The sequence below is a fragment of the Erithacus rubecula genome, assembly GCF_903797595.1.
Source record: "Erithacus rubecula genome assembly, chromosome: 21".
Lineage (NCBI taxonomy): Eukaryota > Metazoa > Chordata > Aves > Passeriformes > Muscicapidae > Erithacus > Erithacus rubecula.
In genome coordinates this window covers 128,240-145,621 of record NC_136673.1, presented here as the reverse complement: position 1 = coordinate 145,621, position 17,382 = coordinate 128,240, and the positions used below count along the sequence as shown (strand labels likewise).

The 17,382-nt window shown below is 41.7% G+C and overlaps 1 protein-coding gene across 22 annotated transcripts in view; it reads left to right on the top strand.

Annotated features, from left to right (window-relative positions):
* RALGPS1 (Ral GEF with PH domain and SH3 binding motif 1) overlaps positions 1 to 17,382 on the top strand; it is an 89,973-nt gene that overhangs the window by 34,488 nt on the left and 38,103 nt on the right. For 21 of the 22 annotated variants that reach the window (XR_013776599.1, XR_013776600.1, XM_079324369.1 and 18 more), the window contains one exon: positions 15,834 to 15,971. The exons of the other annotated variant lie outside the window; for it this stretch is intronic. Coding sequence is in view for 19 of the 21 variants with exons in the window: in XM_079324369.1 (XP_079180495.1) it covers positions 15,834 to 15,971 (138 nt within the window). In the remaining 2 variants the exon portion in view is untranslated. The remainder of the gene's footprint in view (positions 1 to 15,833; positions 15,972 to 17,382) is intronic. 22 annotated transcript variants of the gene reach the window in all.

Genomic DNA, 17,382 nt, shown 5'->3' with positions numbered 1-17,382 from the left:
CTGGATGGATGGATGGATGGATGATGGATGGATGGATGGATGGATGATGGATGGATGGATGGATGGATGGATGGATGATGGATGGATGATGGATGGATGCTGGATGGATGGATGATGGATGGATGATGGATGGATGCTGGATGGATGGATGATGGATGGATGCTGGATGGATGGATGGATGGATGATGGATGGATGGATGGATGGATGGATGGATGGATGGATGGATGGATGCTGGATGGATGGATGATGGATGGATGATGGATGGATGATGGATGGATGCTGGATGGATGGATGGATGGATGGATGGATGGATGGATGGATGGATGGATGGAGGAAGGATGGATGGATGATGGATGGATGGATGGATGATGGATGGATGGAGGATGGATGGATGGATGGATGGATGGATGGATGGATGGATGGATGATGGAAGGATGGATGGATGGATGGATGGATGATGGATGGATGGATGGATGATGGATGGATGGATGGATGGATGGATGGATGGATGGATGGATGGATGATGGATGGATGATGGATGGATGGATGGATGATGGATGGATGGATGAATGATGGATGGATGGATGATGGATGGATGGATGGATGGATGGATGGATGGATGGATGGATGGATGGATGATGGATGGATGGATGGATGATGGAAGGATGGATGGATGGATGGATGATGGATGGATGGATGATGGATGGATGGATGGATGGATGGATGGATGGATGGATGGATGATGGATGGATGATGGATGGATGGATGGATGATGGATGGATGGATGAATGATGGATGGATGGATGGATGGATGGATGGATGGATGGATACATACTGGTCCTGGTAATCTAAAGCCTGTTTCTCATTTCAAAGCTGGGAATTCCTGCAATTTTCCTAGAACCTCTCTAAAAATTTGCTATTATGGAACTCGCTGTGCATAGAAGTTTTTGGTTATTAGCTATTAGCTCTGGGTTTAAAAAGACTTGAATGAATGAATGAATGAATGAATGAATGAATGAATGAATGTAAAATATGCCTTTACAACTTGCTGGGAATCATGCAAAGAAATTAGCAAAATTAAAAGTGAAACTTTGCAACATAAAAATGTTCCTTTTTATTACAGTTTAGGAAACCAAAGGGTTGTTTCAGTCACCATATATTGTTGACATCATAAGAAAGATATGTCATATTGTAAAAATTGGTTTTGTCAGTTAGTTTTGAAGATATTTGGATTTTGTAGAGTTGGAGGAAACCAATATGAGAGCACTTGAATTAACCTAAGGACAAATAAAGAGGTTTAAAGATTCTTTATTAAAACTAGTTACGTTCAAGTTAAAACATTAACATTCTGCTGCCCCCCTGCCCCCCTTCCTTCTCCACTTTACCTGCAGCTGGTGCATGGTAAGGGATATGGTACACCCACTCAATACCATGTTCCCTAGCCCAGGTGTTGACAAGCTTATTTTTGAAATGAGTCCCATTGTCTGACTCAATTCTCTCAGGCGTACCATGCCTCCAAAGGACCTGCTTTTCCAGGCCCAAGATGGTGTTGCGAGCAGTGGCATGGGACACAGGGTAGGTCTCCAACCATCCGGTGGTGGCTTCTACCATGGTCAGCACATAACGTTTTCCCTGGCGGGTCTGAGGCAGTGTGATGTAATCAATCTGCCAGGCCTCCCCATACTTGTATTTGGACCACCGTCCACCATACCAGAGGGGTTTTACCCGCTTGGCCTGCTTGATGGCAGCGCAAGTGTCACAGTCATGAATGACTTGGGTAATGCTGTCCATGGTAAGATCCACCCCTCGGTCTCGTGCCCACTTATAGGTGGCATCCCTACCCTGATGGCCTGAGGCATCATGGGCCCATCGAGCCAGGAACAACTCTCCCTTATGTTCCCAATCTAAGTCTGTCTTTGAGACCTCTATCTGTGCAGCCTGATCTACCTGCTCGTTGTGCCTGTGTTCTTCATTAGCCCGACTCTTGGGAACATGGGCATCCACATGACGGACTTTCACGGGGAGCTTCTCTACCCGAGTGGCAATGTCTTTCCACTCATCAGCAGCCCAGATTGGTTTTCCTCTACGCTGCCAGTCAGCCTTTTTCCACCTTTCCAGCCAACCCCACAGAGCATTGGCTACCATCCACGAATCAGTGTAAAGGTAGAGCTTTGGCCATTTCTCTCTCTCAGCAATGTCCAAGGCCAGCTGAACAGCTTTGAGTTCAGCAAGTTGACTCGATCCACCTTCTCCTTCGGTAGCTTGTGCAACCTGTCGTGTGGGGCTCCATACGGCAGCTTTCCACTTCCGGTTCATCCCCACAATGCGGCAGGAACCGTCGGTGAAAAGGTCGTAGCGTGTTTCATCTGCTGGCAGCTGGTTGTACGGTGGAGCTTCTTCAGCCCGGGTCACTTGCTTCTGCTCCTCCTCATCAGCGAGACCAAAATCTTCACCTTCTGGCCAGTTCGTGATTATCTCCAAAATCCCAGGGCGATTTGGGTTACCAATACGGGCGCGCTGCGTGATGAGGGCAATCCACTTGCTCCATGTGGCATCGGTGGCGTGGTGAGTAGAGGGAACCTTTCCTTTAAACATCCACCCCAGCACTGGCAGTCGAGGTGCCAGGAGAAGTTGTGCTTCTGTGCCGATCACCTCTGAAGCAGCTTGAACTCCTTCATAGGCAGCCAAGATTTCCTTCTCTGTGGGAGTGTAGTTGGCTTCGGACCCTCTGTAGCTTCTGCTCCAGAATCCCAGGGGTCGGCCTCGGGTCTCACCAGGCACCTTCTGCCACAGGCTCCAAGACAAACCATGGCTCCCAGCTGCTGAGTAAAGTATGTTCTTCACATCTGGTCCCCTCCTAACTGGGCCAAGGGCTACTGCATGGGCAATCTCCTGTTTAATCTGAGCAAAGGCTTGCTGCTGTTCAGGGCCCCAGTGGAAATCGTTCTTCTTGCGGGTAATAAGGTAAAGAGGACTCACAATCTGGCTGTACTCAGGAATGTGCATTCTCCAAAAACCGATGGCACCTAGAAAAGCTTGTGTCTCCTTCTTGTTAGTAGGTGGGGACATAGCTGTAATCTTGTTAATAACATCAGTAGGAATCTGACGCCGTCCATCTTGCCACTTCACTCCCAGGAACTGAATCTCCCGAGCAGGTCCTTTAACTTTACTCTTCTTGATGGCGAAGCCGGCTTCCAGGAGAATTTGAATAATTTTTTCTCCTTTCTCAAACACTTCCGCTGCTGTGTTTCCCCATACGATGATATCATCAATATATTGTAGATGTTCCAGAGCTTCACCCTTTTCCAGTGCAGTCTGGATCAGTCCATGACAGATGGTGGGGCTGTGCTTCCACCCCTGGGGCAGTCGGTTCCAGGTGTACTGCACGCCCCTCCAGGTGAAAGCAAACTGAGGCCTGCACTCTGATGCCAAAGGAATGGAGAAAAATGCATTTGCTATGTCAATGGTGGCATACCACCTTGCTGCCTTGGACTCCAGCTCGTACTGGAGTTCCAGCATGTCCGGCACGGCAGCGCTCAGTGGTGGAGTCACTTCATTCAATGCCCGATAGTCCACAGTCAGTCTCCATTCCCCATCAGATTTACGCACAGGCCAAATGGGGCTGTTGAAGGGTGAGTGGGTTTTACTAACCACCCCTTGGCTCTCCAGCTCTCGGATCATCTTATGAATAGGAATCACAGCATCTCGAGTTGTTCTGTACTGCCGGCGGTGTACTATTGAAGTGGCAATTGGTACTCGTTGTTCTTCTCCCTGCAGAAGTCCTACTGTAATTGGATTCTCAGATAGTCCAGGCAAGGTGTTCAATTGTCGAATATGCTCTGCCATCACAGTTGCAATTCCAAATGCCCATCTTAGTCCTTTTGGGTCCTTAAAATACCCACTCCGAAGGTAGTCTATGCCCAAAATACATGGGGCCTCTGGACCAGTCACAATAAGATGTTTCTTCCAATCCTTTCCAGTTAAACTCACTTCCGCTTCCACCAGGGTGAAGTCCTGCGATCCACCTGTCACACCAGCAATTGAAACAGATTCTGCTCCCATGTGTCTTGATGGAAGTATTGTACACTGTGCACCTGTATCCACTAAAGCTTTATATTTCCGTGGTTTCGAAGTGCCAGGCCATCGAATCCACACAGTCCAAAAAACACGATTTTCCCTCGCCTCACCCTGGCTAGAGGCAGGGCCCCTCTAAGCCTGTTTCTCCTTCTTTTTTGGGGCATACATCTTAGAAGTTCCCTCAAGAGGATCAGACATGTCATTATCAGTATCACATTCAGCACTTTGGCTGCGAGAGACAGGAGCGGCTTTCCTTCTGGTGGAACTTCCTCTTTCAATCTTTCTTTCCTTCAAATCCCGCACTCGTTTTGCCAGAGCAGCCGTAGGCTTCCCATCCCATCTTCTCATGTTCTCTCCAGAATCTCGCAAGAAAAACCACAATTCAGCTCGGGGAGTGTACCTCCTCTCCCAACTGGGGGAACGTCTGCGTTGGGTACCAGGGTCTCTAATCTGTACAGCTGAAATTTGGAGGAGGTCCTCCTTAATCTCCTCCCTGAGTTTCCGATGATTTTTCTCTATTTTATCTTCTAAGTCTCGCAAGCGTGTTTCCACAGCTGCAATTCTAGCATGAGTCGGGCCATGTACTGCATCCGCATATGCACGAAGCTTCTTTGCCATATCGAGTACTGTCTCATACACCTCATCTCTCTTCATTATCGCTAAGGCAGACGCATATTCAGGTGGCCCAAGCCACACAAGTTTTCTCCACATCACCGGTGTACATGGTACCAGGTCTGGATTTCTAGTTGTTACGTCATCTGAAAAAATAATTTCTGCTACTGCCATTTCCCTGAGGCATTGGACCCCCTGCTCTATGGTTTTCCATCGGGTCTGCTGCACATATAAGTCATCTGCACAGAGATATCTTTGTGCCACGCTATCCAGGACCCGTGCCCAAAGGCTTTGAGGGTTAGCTCCCCTCATCACACCTTGGTCGATAACAGGATCATGAGACAGAGACCCCAAATGTTTCGCCTCAGAGCCATCCAAAACCGTGGCCTCCCCTGCTGCATCCCAGAGACGAACCAGCCAGCTAATAATAGATTCATCAGGTCTCCGGGTGTAATCTTTTCTTAAACCACGAAGATCCTTCAGGGAAAGGGATTCATTATTAGTCTCTGCTCTTCCATTACTTGTTTTAACTCCTGATTTTACATCAGGAGGTGTTGAAGGTCCCTCTCCAGCATCATCATCATCATCATCTTCCACTAGCCTATCAGTCTTCTTGGTGCATTTCCCACTTCTCGTACTAGTAGCCACAGCCATTGGTTGGGGCTTGTTCTCCAGTTTAGCTGCTGGGTTTTGGCCTAGGGGGTTGGCTGCAACTTGAGTCACTGGGATAGGGGATAATTTATCTCCCTGTTCCCTCTCCTCTGTCTCCTGCTCTATCGTGCCTAGCAGGGTACGATATGCATGTGCCAGGGCCCAGCTCACTGCAATAATCCTTTTTTCTTTAGAACCATCCTGACACTTCCCCTTTAAGTACCTTGCAACCTCAATCGGATTTTGAATCTGTTCTGATGGGAATTCCCAAATTATGGGGTCAGAAAACTCCTTTAAAATCTGGCCCATTTTCTCCCATTTGCCATTCCACTCAAGATTCCTCCTGCCCAGCTTGACTTCCAAATCAGGAGTCCTCCCAGCCCCTTTAGAAATCTCGGCCTTAATTTTGTATAAACTGTAAATGGTGCAACAAAGACTTAACAAATTAACTGCCAAAAAGATAATGTCCTTAATATTCAGGGAGGTCTGAATATTTTCTAATACAGATGTAACTAATTCAGAGGAGAGGAAAGGAAATAAAGGCAGAAAATCCTCTTTTCCTGCTTCTCCTCTAAGAAATAACACAAGCCATGATTTATATATTCCTGAAGCCGATTCTAACATTCTTATAAATCTCTTATATGCCATTATCACCAAGCCTAGCCCGATGAGTATTTTGGTTAATACCCCTTTAATACAAAAACTTCGTATTAAAGAGAGCACCGGAGCTATCTCTGGATATGTAAACAAGCCCAACGACCACAACGGTATTAACACTTCAAAGAAACTTAATAACCACCCATACAGGCAGGCTCCCACAACAAAAGACATTCTGGATTCAATAGACATACCAATACCAACAGTTGCAAACAAAATATTATTAGAATAAAGTTTTTTCCACTTTTCTGGTTTCCCCGTACGGGCCACCAAATTAATTTGTCCAAGTTTGGGACAAATTTTAGGAAAAAGACCTCCAAAGGGTCACCTCCCCCCCCTTACAATTCCTTCCTTCACCAAGCTCGGAAAGAATTTTCTTCAGGGGAAAGTGGAAAAAACTTTTTTATTAACAAAATACAAAAGAAACACTTCCCAGCACAGACCCAGATTGAGATGAACTCGGCAGATCTTCGCCGGGAAGGGCAGCAGAGCTTCTTTGGCAGACTTCCAGAGGTGGTCTCCAAAGTTCAGATCCGTGTCCTCTGGAGCCGGTGCAAACCTTAGGGATGGGGGGGGGGGGGGGGGGGGGGGAAAGGGAGAGGGGCAGTTTAGGCAGCCGGGGGGGGAAAAGCAGCTGAAGCAGCGGAGGGAAGGGGGGCAGGGGGGCAGCAGAAGCAGCGGCAAGCAGCAGCAGCAGAAGCAGCAGCAGAAGCAGCGGCAAAAAGCCCCAAAAGCCGAAAAAACACCCGGCTAGATAAAACAGCCCGGGGGAGGGGCCGGCAGCTCCATGGTGGGGGGTAGAGAGAGGAGCTAGTCAAAACATAACCCATAACAAGTAGTTTTTATTATGATGATAAATTATTTCCATAATAAAAGTGAGTATCAGAAAAAAAACCCACATCTAACTATATTACACTATCAATTCAGTATGCCTTAGGTTTTTTATTTTTTTTTTTATCTTTCCTGTATGTCCTGTGATTCCTTCAACTTACTGTTGTTATGTTAATTATTTTCTATTTTAACTCTGAAGTTTATTCCTTTCTGTTCTAAAGAGAGAGGACCCCTGACTGACTGACTGGAGTGGCTGTGTCAGTGCCAGTTAGGAGCATAGTCTGGGTGCTTGGCATTACAGCAGTCCAAATCTTTTTCAACGTACCAGTTTTACACTGAAAAAGTTGACTTTGTAGAACCACAAAGGGATAATTCTGTTAAGTTTTGACAGATTTAGCAATATTCCCATTAAGCTTTCTTTCAACATGTGTTTGATTCACTCTCCTTCCTTCCCAAGGTGTTTTTTCAGCCTAGGATGCCCAGAGCTGCTGCGGGCAGGGCAGTGGGAGCAGGAAGAGCAGAGGAGTGGCTGACCCTGGGTGTTTGTCAGGATATGGAGTGGTTGCTTCCTGTCGTCGTTTCCTGATCCCGATCTCCAGTTCCTGACTGCTTGGAGAGCTAGATAGGTGATTCTCTAGCTAGATTACTACTTGGGTGGAATACTTAGTTTTAGTTTTAAAATGAACAATTTTAGATTCTTTGCATTTGTAGGAAAATGCAGGTTTCTAACTTGAAGTTATGCCCCACAGCACCAAGGTTCTTGAAAAACAAATGATTTCCTGAGGATGTGGTTGTTTATTTAGGCCCATATTCATAAGGTTTCCATAACCACTTTTAAGCTCTTTAACATATAGTTCAGGTCCATTCATTTTAAGACACTTAAATAAGTGCAGGTAAATGCCTAAAATTTTTACTCAGTGAAGGAGCCTAGAGGTTTCTCTTGTGGTTTTTTTTTTTTTGTCATTAGCATTCTCTTACAGGTAATTATGTTATAAATAAAATACTTAAAAAAATAAAAAATAGCCAAAATCTGACTTTTTTATTGTCTTCCTTACTGAACAAGAAACATATTTTTACACAGACCAGCCTTTTGATTAGGTACTGAGTGGTTTTTTGTCTCTTAAAGCTGTCTAAATAATCTGTTTCTGTAAGCTTTTGTGTATGGGTTGTTCCAAATAGCATATGACAAAGCTTATTTCTTCAACCTGTAGCAGTTTTGTCTACAGGGAAAAAGAAAAGTTGTCTTAACTTGATAGATGGCAGGAAGCTATTATTTGGATGTGCCAGGTGTTTGTTGTATAACTGAATTGTTTGGATAACAGTAGGTATTTTCTTTTTGGGAAGGACTGAAGAGGAAAAATGGGATTTGCCTTTGTGTGGGCATTCTGCTTGGACCACATGGGTGTACCTTTTCCTTGCGTTTGTAATACTGTGAAATACGGTTCATTGGTTTTTCAAGGGGCTTTAAGCTGAATGATGTGATTTGCAAAAGATTTCATAGTTGGTTTGTCTTTCACTGAGAATACTGAGCTTCCATTAAAGTCTATGATTAGGGAATAAAACATCCTATTAGAAGAAAAGTACTAACATCCAGTTACTTCTGGCTGTGAAATCTGACAGTTGTCTTCAATAGGGTAATGCAGTTGGGAAGGAGTGGTTTGAAAGACTTGGCTTTGAGAGTGAGTGAAAATATTATAAAACATCAGGTCACAGAAATTAACTTTGAGTCAGTGATCAGAAATTCAAGGTAAGCAGAAAGAGATAAAAACTTGGCAATCTTAAAAAGTTGCCAGATTCATTTGCCACAAGATTTTTCAAACCCAGAAGTTAAAATAGGAAAAGTGGTTTTGTAGGAATAGCAGGAAAAAGAAAAAAAAAAAAAAGGATGGATCCAGAGAAAAAACGTTGTAAAGAAAAATTACCACCCAGACCCAAAAGTGTTTATATAAAATCTGTCGTAGGAAGTCCCTAAGCACCACTTGCTGCTGACAGGAAGCAACGTCTGGAAAACAGCTATTTTACCTTTGCCTTTTTCCTATGGTCTTTTTTGAAGCATTTTCTGCTTTCATTGGATAGCATATGTTTAAAAATATTAAAATGCGTCACTTTTAAGGCAATTGATCTTCTGTAATGTGGTTTTTTTTATTAATGGGAAAAGTATTAGGAAATAGCTGGATTTTGAGGGAAAATTTAAAAGTATTCTGAAGAAAATCTGATTTGTTTAGGGGAAAAGCTTTTATAGAAAGCTCCAGACAGCTTCAGAATATTTTAGGCTGTTTCAGTGCACAGCAAAATGATTTGCACCAGTCAGAGACTATTTGAAGTACAACTTCTTGAATGCAATTCCAGTTGAGTTCTTGGTAACATTTTCTTTGACAAATTGATATCTTAGTTTGAAAGTTGCTTGGGTTTTCCTGCACTTATTGATCTATTTTTCCGTATTAGGCTTTGTCACGATCCGCCCAACCCGAGTGGGAGTCGTGACCGGTTCTTTTATGGATCTCAGAGCGCAAAAGACACAGCAGGGGACAGAACCAGTGTACTTTTACAGAAATGCACTTTATTTAGTGCCAACCAAAATGCGATAGTGGGACAGAGAGAGAGAGAGAGAGAGAGAGAGAAAGGGAGGTCGAGATTATAGGTACCAAGACGGGCAGACGAATCCTCGTGGAGCCAGCCAGTAGATGTCTGTTGTCATCTGGGGAGATCTCAGGGGTCTCCTCTGAGAAAGTCACTTTTATAGTCCTTTCCCAAAGCGAGTGGCTTCTGGCCAAAAGGTGGGAAGATTTATGGACTCTTGTATGTGGAGCTCGTTACACGGGGGAACAGGTGGAAACAGGACGTTTCATGGCACACCAAACCATCTTTGTTGTTATGAACACACGCAGGGCAGCCCATACTGACCAGTCCATTGTTCTTCCATCTGTGGGAGCTTTGTTGAGTCAGCGCCCCGTGACTAGTTGTCATGAGAAAGCAGTCCTGGTGGGCATCACCTGCGGAACAGTCCCTTGGTGTTCCTCCCATCCCTGGCCAGCGCAGGGCTCAGGCGAGGGTCGTTGGGCACAAACAGACGAGAGGCTCTCATGGACTCTCACAGGCTTCATTGCTGCAGTGGTAAATGTGGGATGGATAATTCCAGTGGTTGAATAGGGTGAGGTTACTCAGCAAAGACCATGGGATGAACATCAAATTTTGATTTTATTTGTTGATGTTGCTGAGCCAGATTGAGCCAAAATAAGGTGCCCTCTCTAGCTCTACATTTTTATAAGGTAAGTTTTTCTTGTTTCTCCTGATAAAAGAGATTGCTTGTAGCACTTGCTTTATTCACAGTTAAAATCAGGGTCCATTGTCTGCTTGTACATACAGAAGAGCCTTCCTGCTGCAGCAAATTAGTCCATATAACTGCTGTACTCCAAACTCCCCCTCAATAATAGATATTAGTATAGGCTAGCACATTTATCAAACTTGTCCTAGAACAGTAGAGTTGTGGCTTGAAGAAAGCCTTGGAGATCATCTGGTTTACCTACTGTGGAAAGCGGGGCCATAAATTAGCTTGTCCAGTGTCCAGTCAAGCCATATATTGAATATTCCAGTAAGGGAAATTGCCGTCCTCCTCTGGAAAACGTATTTCAATACTTAAGTGTATTCACAGAGAAATACGCAGATAGAACTCCTTCCCATCACTTCTTGACCTGTTGCTATCACTCTGGAGAGAGTATTTCCATCTTCCCTGTGACTACTCTGTAGGTACTGGAAGAGCAGTTAGGTTCCCTTCCAGGGAACCCTTCACTTCTTTAAGCTGAAGAAACCCAATTCCTTTAGCCTTTTTCCCTCCTGACAAGCCCTCCAATCCTGGAATCACATTGACGACCATCCATGGGACCATGTCGTAAATGAGGAAAGTCTCTCTTGAGACATTTTATAGTGCGTACATTTCTGTATGTTACAAATCACATGGTGTTGCCTTTGTAAAGGTTTGTCTTCAGGTTATTTTAGAGTATTCCAAATCCTACCAAGTATATACAGTATATACATTTGGTTTTGTACAAACTTTTTCCAGCCCTTAATTCGTGGAAAATATCCAGTCTTCCCGAAACCAGCGATACCACAAACTCAAAAAAGTTGGCTTTTTTGCCTATGAGCTAATCTCCTAACAATAATGTCTTTGGTTTTACAAACTGCTGACTGTAGTAATTTGGATTTTCTACCACATAGTTAACTGATAAGTTGCTGTCCCTCTATCCTCTGCTTTGTTTAGTGTGATACAAACACACTACTGTATATAGGAAAATGCTTTCATAAGTATAGTTGACTACAAATTGGAAACATATCCTTGTCTCTTCTGGCTCTCCTATCAAACCAGTGTCATTATTCAATTTGCGAGGAACAAAAATGGAAAATAATTGCTTCCCATAGCTTGTCTTCTGTTCTGTGTGCCAGTTCCTGAGTGTCTTGCAGACCCTGCTCCCTGTGCTGCAGGAATGTTCTGTGCCCAGGCAGCTGTGTTACACGGCAGCATATATGCATTCAGGGGCTGTGAGTACCTTTAGAAGTGTCCATGATTGTAAGTAGGGAACTAAATTGTCCATTAAAACATTAAACTTTTCCTTTAACCTCCTTATACAGCATGCGTTTGTGGTTTTCACAGTAATAGTACAATTTACCAAATAAATGTGATAGTTTATTATAGTACTTGATCCAAATGTAAGAATAATAAATTGAAGTCCTCAGGCTAGTGTGAAATACTTCTCTATCAGCTAATTATTTTTTGTTGCAAAGTAGTCAGTGTCTGACTGACAAAAATGTCGTACAGCAGCTGTTTCCTATCTTACTTGTATTTGCAGAATTTCACAGACACTTAACAGAGCACTATGCATGAAAATATATATCAGGTATGCCCTAGTGGTGTCGTTTAACCACCTAAATTTTAAGTTTGTTAGCCCTATATTTTACAATTTTATAGTTTTATATTCATTATAAAGAAAAGTTTTTAAAAAAAGTTAAAAAAAAAAGACACAGTTGATAATGATGCGAGTTTTCAGTCTTTATCTGCAAAGATTTTTTTTTAATGATCAGTTTTGCAACAGTGTATATTTGTGAAACAATTTTAGGTGCTGTAAGTTTTGGATTACACCTTGTGCCTGCAAATTGTCATAAACCCACAAAGAGATTTGAAATTCTTAATCATTAAGAATAAATTGTGCTGCTCAGGTCAAAGAAATCTGTGACAGGACAGAAAACTTGAACCCAGGCTTTCTAACTTGCAGGCAAATGCCTTAAAAAACAGATTCCTCTTTGTTTCTGTTACTGCTATTTGAAGTAATACCTGTCCAAGTTTTTTCATTTGTATCACTTTGTACATGTGATTTACTGGACTGAAAGTGTTTTCTCTTTATAGTGTGTTATGTCAGTCTTTCTTAGCAAGGAACAAACATTTTGAAGCTTACATTCTCCAGCTCACGTTCTTCAGAACTGAGTGAATCTGAATAACCATTGATTTTCAAAGGCTTGGGAGTATTTTTCCTAAGATGTCTTTGTTAGTACCCATCAATTCCAAAGTATGCTTATTTATTATCTGCCTCAGCACTTGCCTTCTCAGGAGCCTTGAGTATGGAACAAAGAGAATAGTAGGAGAAGCTTAACTGTAAATCAAGACACAAGTATACAGACTTAGGTTTGCATCCTGCTGAACGCTGCAGTTCTCCATATATGTTTTTTGCAGTAAAATTTTCTTGGAAATTCTTGTCTGGTGGATGGAGCACTCAAAATACGCTAGCCAGATGTCATTGGCTGCTACATTTGAAGTTCAATTTTTTGCTGTACTAATGTTTTCCTGTCTTTAAACTGTTGGTAATGTTACTGCTTTGTTTGATCTCTCCAGTAGAAGTTTTGGTGTTACAGGTTTGGTTTTCTTCTGCCAACTTAAAAATAATTGGTTCCCTTTAGACAGAATGATTTTCATTAATGAAAGTCCTGGATTATTTGGCTGTGCTTTTCATTAGCATGTGTTGTTACTTCCATGGGACCATAAACTAATGAACACTATTGTCTGCATACAATATCCAGCTGCAAAAATTAGTTCTGGTGACAACAGAGAAAAGTGAGTATCACTGGAAAATGATACTTGCCTGTGGAAGAAGCTGCCCATGAGCTCACCCTCTGGAAAATATCCCGATGGCCTCATATCCTAGCTTTTTTCAGTGCACAGTAGCACAAATGTGAGCCAAAATTTGAAAAGCTAGTGCTGTGTGTTTGCTTTGGCATGAGGCAGCCCTGAGGCTTTCCTTTGAGGAACGGGTCTTGAAGTCTTTTGCTGAAGGGAATAATTTTGTCATTCCTCTGTGCAAAACAAACTGATCCTTATCTATACCTACTATCACATCATATATAAAGAAGAGTTTAAAATATCACTGCCCAGATTTTAAAAAAAAATCATAAAAACCTAATTATCCTTCTTGCTTTAAAGGAAGAAAGGGAAAGGAACTATATGGGAAAGGTGTAGCTTGGTGTGTAATTACAAAATATGTGTTCCTTTATGTTCTTATGTATTACATGCAGTTTAATTTTTTTAACATCTATCAATTTGTGTTTTTTCTTCCTGCAACCTACTCCCTGCCAAAAGCCCATTTCCTTACACTTTTATTTGGAATTTGCAGGGCCTAGGCTAACACCTTTTCATCCTTTTTTGGTACTTGTTGGTCCTCATCTGTATGTTGTCTTGGAAAATAGATTCTTTGTCCTGAAAAAATGTTTACAACCCTTGCTCCAGAGTGGAAGTGTGTTTATACCTATAATATCTATGAGAATAGCTGCAGACTTGCTCAAAATAGCTGGAAAGTGGCTTTGCCCCAGGCTGCCATAAGGTGTAAGTTGTGGTGTAGAGGCTGTGAGCAAATAGAATTTTTACAGCTGTGACTCTTTGCTTTGATGTTCACAGGAGGGGACAGTGAAGAGTTGCTGCATGGAGCCTTGTCTAGGTTGGGTCTCCAGGCCATTGCAAAACCTTGGGGACTCAGGATTTGCTCAACACTAAACTGCTACAAATCCATTCTAATACTAGGGAAACTGGAGTTCTTCCCTCATTTTGAAGTGTGAGGTGCTTGGTCCATGCTGGTTTTGTGTAGGTGTTAGAATCTCTTGAATGTGGCCAAAGCAGTTTCCCAGTGTGGCTGAAGCTCTTGTTCAGAGAAAGTTTAGAAAAGCTGAAAATAATAATAGGGGTTTTTTTCCCCTTTAAAATCTAAATAAGACTGAGATGTGGCAACAAAGCAGGACCTAAGTGCTGTTTATGTTTCTCTAGTATGATATGTGAAATTTTGTATGAGATTTTGTATGAGTTTATTAACTGGTATAATTAATAGCTTATCTTCACAAGAGTGAAAAAGGACAAAGGAAGAGCAGGGATTGCTGCTCTTGACAAACTTGTATAAAATTGTCTTCTAATCACATTAAGTCAAACATGTTTTCTTTTTAGCTCTCTGCTTTTGTATATATTTTGAAAATCTGGGAAAAGAAACCCTGATTACTCCCTTTTCCTTTATACTCACTCATCCTTTGGCTTGGGAAATTACTGTAGCTGAGAGAAGCAGAATCACATCGGCATATTTACTCAGTAGGTCCAGAACTGCAGATGTAACTAATAATATAAATTACAATAACAGGGGTTTCTTTGTCTTCTTTTGTATTGAGAAAAGAGAGGAAATAAAGCAATCACTCAAATCATTAGTAACCTTGATGATATATTCTGTCTTTCTAGAGGTAGAAATGTGTAGAAAGAGAAGTGAAGATAAGTTGAAAATAGTTTTCAGAAGGTACTTTCTGGGAGAAAGCAATAAATACCCCAGGTTACTCTTAAGATAAAACTGTTAAGGTAGTCTGAGCCATATGAACCTCTGCTTTATTAACTGTACTCATATTTATGAGATATATTACTTCTTCAAGAGAGAATGTTTAATGTGGGAAGAAAATTTTTGGAGAACTGGTCTGTGTCATTGCAGAAGGTTAGAGTGTAAAACTTGACCTGATTTCTAAGCATCTTTTTTCTTTGTTTTAACTCCAGCATGACCGGAAATTCCCATTGGTTTGTATGTTGTTCTGTTGTTAAGCCATCTCTATTCCTCTCATTTACAAGGTCTAAACGTCCCTTTCAGTTTTGGTGGGATTATTGAATTACCTTTGGTCACTGGAGTACTCTCCTATTTAGCATGTCAGTGGGCCTAATGAGCATATATGGTTCTTTCATAGTCCAAATTCACAGATTGCTGGAGACTTGAGAGACATTTTAGTTATGGTCTTATGGTTCCCAAGGAAAGCAGTTAACAGTTCATAACAAACTGAATTTGTTCTGGCTTGTTGCTGCCTCTTAGTCTCTCTCCTCTATTTTCAATAACAGGTCATATGATTTCTTCATTCATTCCTCCCTTAGCAGTGTAAAGAAATTACATATTGCAGCCTGGCTAATGCTGGACATAACATAATGGGATCCAGTGAGCAACATACTGCTCAGGATGGCAGAGACCTGAATAAACAAATATGTGACGAGCTCAGCTTAAGTGAGAAAAAGTATTGCAAGGGATTTCCATAAAGTATTCTTAAGTCTCAGGGCAGAAAAGTTAATGGAGATCTTGAAGGCTGGTGGCAGCCACAGGAGGCATTGCAGTGGTCTCTGGTCGTGTGACCAGCAGCATTGTGTCCCCTGCCATCAGCACTGCTGCTAGGGCAGCTTGCACTCTTTCTTTAGTGTCCTTTTTATGGTCCTGCAAATTGCTCATAGAAGGCAGTAGCCTAAGTGCAAAAAACCTATTCTGTCTTTTTAAGGGGTGTCATAGAACTCAAACAGTAATTACTGAACTTTTCAAAATGCAAATCTCAAATTCTCCTTTGTTTAATGGGCCCAGACCACAGCAGGGGTAAACAGCCTCTGGCTGCAATATTCATTAAAAATTATGCAACTGTTTCTGTTTGAAACACTAGATCGATTGGTTGATTGATTTGTTTGTTTCAGGAATTTATCTCTTGGATTTAATCTACATTGATTCTGCATATCCTGCTTCAGACAGCATAATGGAGAATGAACAAAGATCCAATCAAATGAACAATATTCTCCGAATAATAGCTGATCTGCAAGTATCCTGCAACTATGGTTGGTAAATTTTGTTATGCCTATCAATCCTTAACTAAAATTTCTTTAGTGCAAAGTTGTGGAAGCAGATTTTGGCCCTGAGGGAACACAAGAGGCTAACGTTGGTAGAGTTGAACACTAGTAAGTGATGTAGTTTCCCCTCCATATAGCTTCAATCTTACCAGTAAGTAGGGCAGATAAGCATGTATTCTAAATTGTAGGAGCTGTAACAGAGGTTGTGTAGAATTTACTGTTACCTGTGGGATACAAAGGACATACTTGCAACTGCAGCTATTGCATTTGGCTTATATGCTGTTTCCACCAGCAGCAATCAGAGAATTATCTTCATATCTTCCCTTTACTTTGCAGTAGATACCATGTCTAGAGTGTGGAATGTGTTCATTTGGTAATAACTTCTAGTGTTCTGGTGATGTATTTACAAAATGAAATACAAATATTTCAGTCTATACAGCAGTTGTTCAACTGTGCTAAGCTTTTGCACGTATGTATGAGGGGTTGCTTCTTTTTGTTAGAAGGATTTAACTCTAAAAATAATTTCTGCAGTTCTAGCCTGCTAGTGAAACTGTATATCAAGAAATGTGCTGGTTTTGTTGTCTTAATGAATAATCAGTGTACTCTTGGTGACTTAGAATGACTTTTCATTGCTTAAATGTGTTACATGCAGAAAAGCCTTGAGTGCACCTAAGCAATCAAATTCAGAAAATCTAAAAACTGCAGTTTTGGAGAGCTTAAAAAAAAAAGGATTGTTAGATTGTGAAAAAACAAGGTGAGATGTTAACAATTAACTGTATGCTTAAGTGTCCAGCCCTTATCCTTTTTTGTCAGCTTTGGTATTTTGAAGTATTTAAAGGCAGAAACTAGGCATAATAATGCAGGATTCTGAATAGCTAGATTATTCAGGTGTCATTTTCTTATTGTGAGTTTCATTTTGTCTCTTAATACTTTGGTTGACAAAGAGACCATGTTATTTCATTGACCCTTTCCTTTTTACAATTTTGGGAGCTTTCTGCAGTTCTATGCATTAATTTTGAAAATCAAGATGAAAATTAAAATATGGCCTTGAAACAATACTCTGGGAAAATGGGTGCCTTTAAAACAGTTAGCTTTGCAAGAGCACAAAAATCAAGTTAGGTACTACAGGGCATGTTCCTGTCTATGCACTATGTGTCAAAATGTTTTTCTCTCATTCTGAACTCAGTGTCTTTCATTCTTGGACATGTGAGAACCACTAATACCAAAGCATCAGGCTTTGATGTTTCCCAGAACAGTGAACAAAAAATGCAAGTAGGTTTTGCAGAAGATAATTTTTTCCCACCAGTGAGATAGCATCAAATAAAATCCACCAGCTTTCATGATGATGAAATGCATCTGTATTTTCTTTAACAACTGAGAGCATCACTTTTGCTCAATC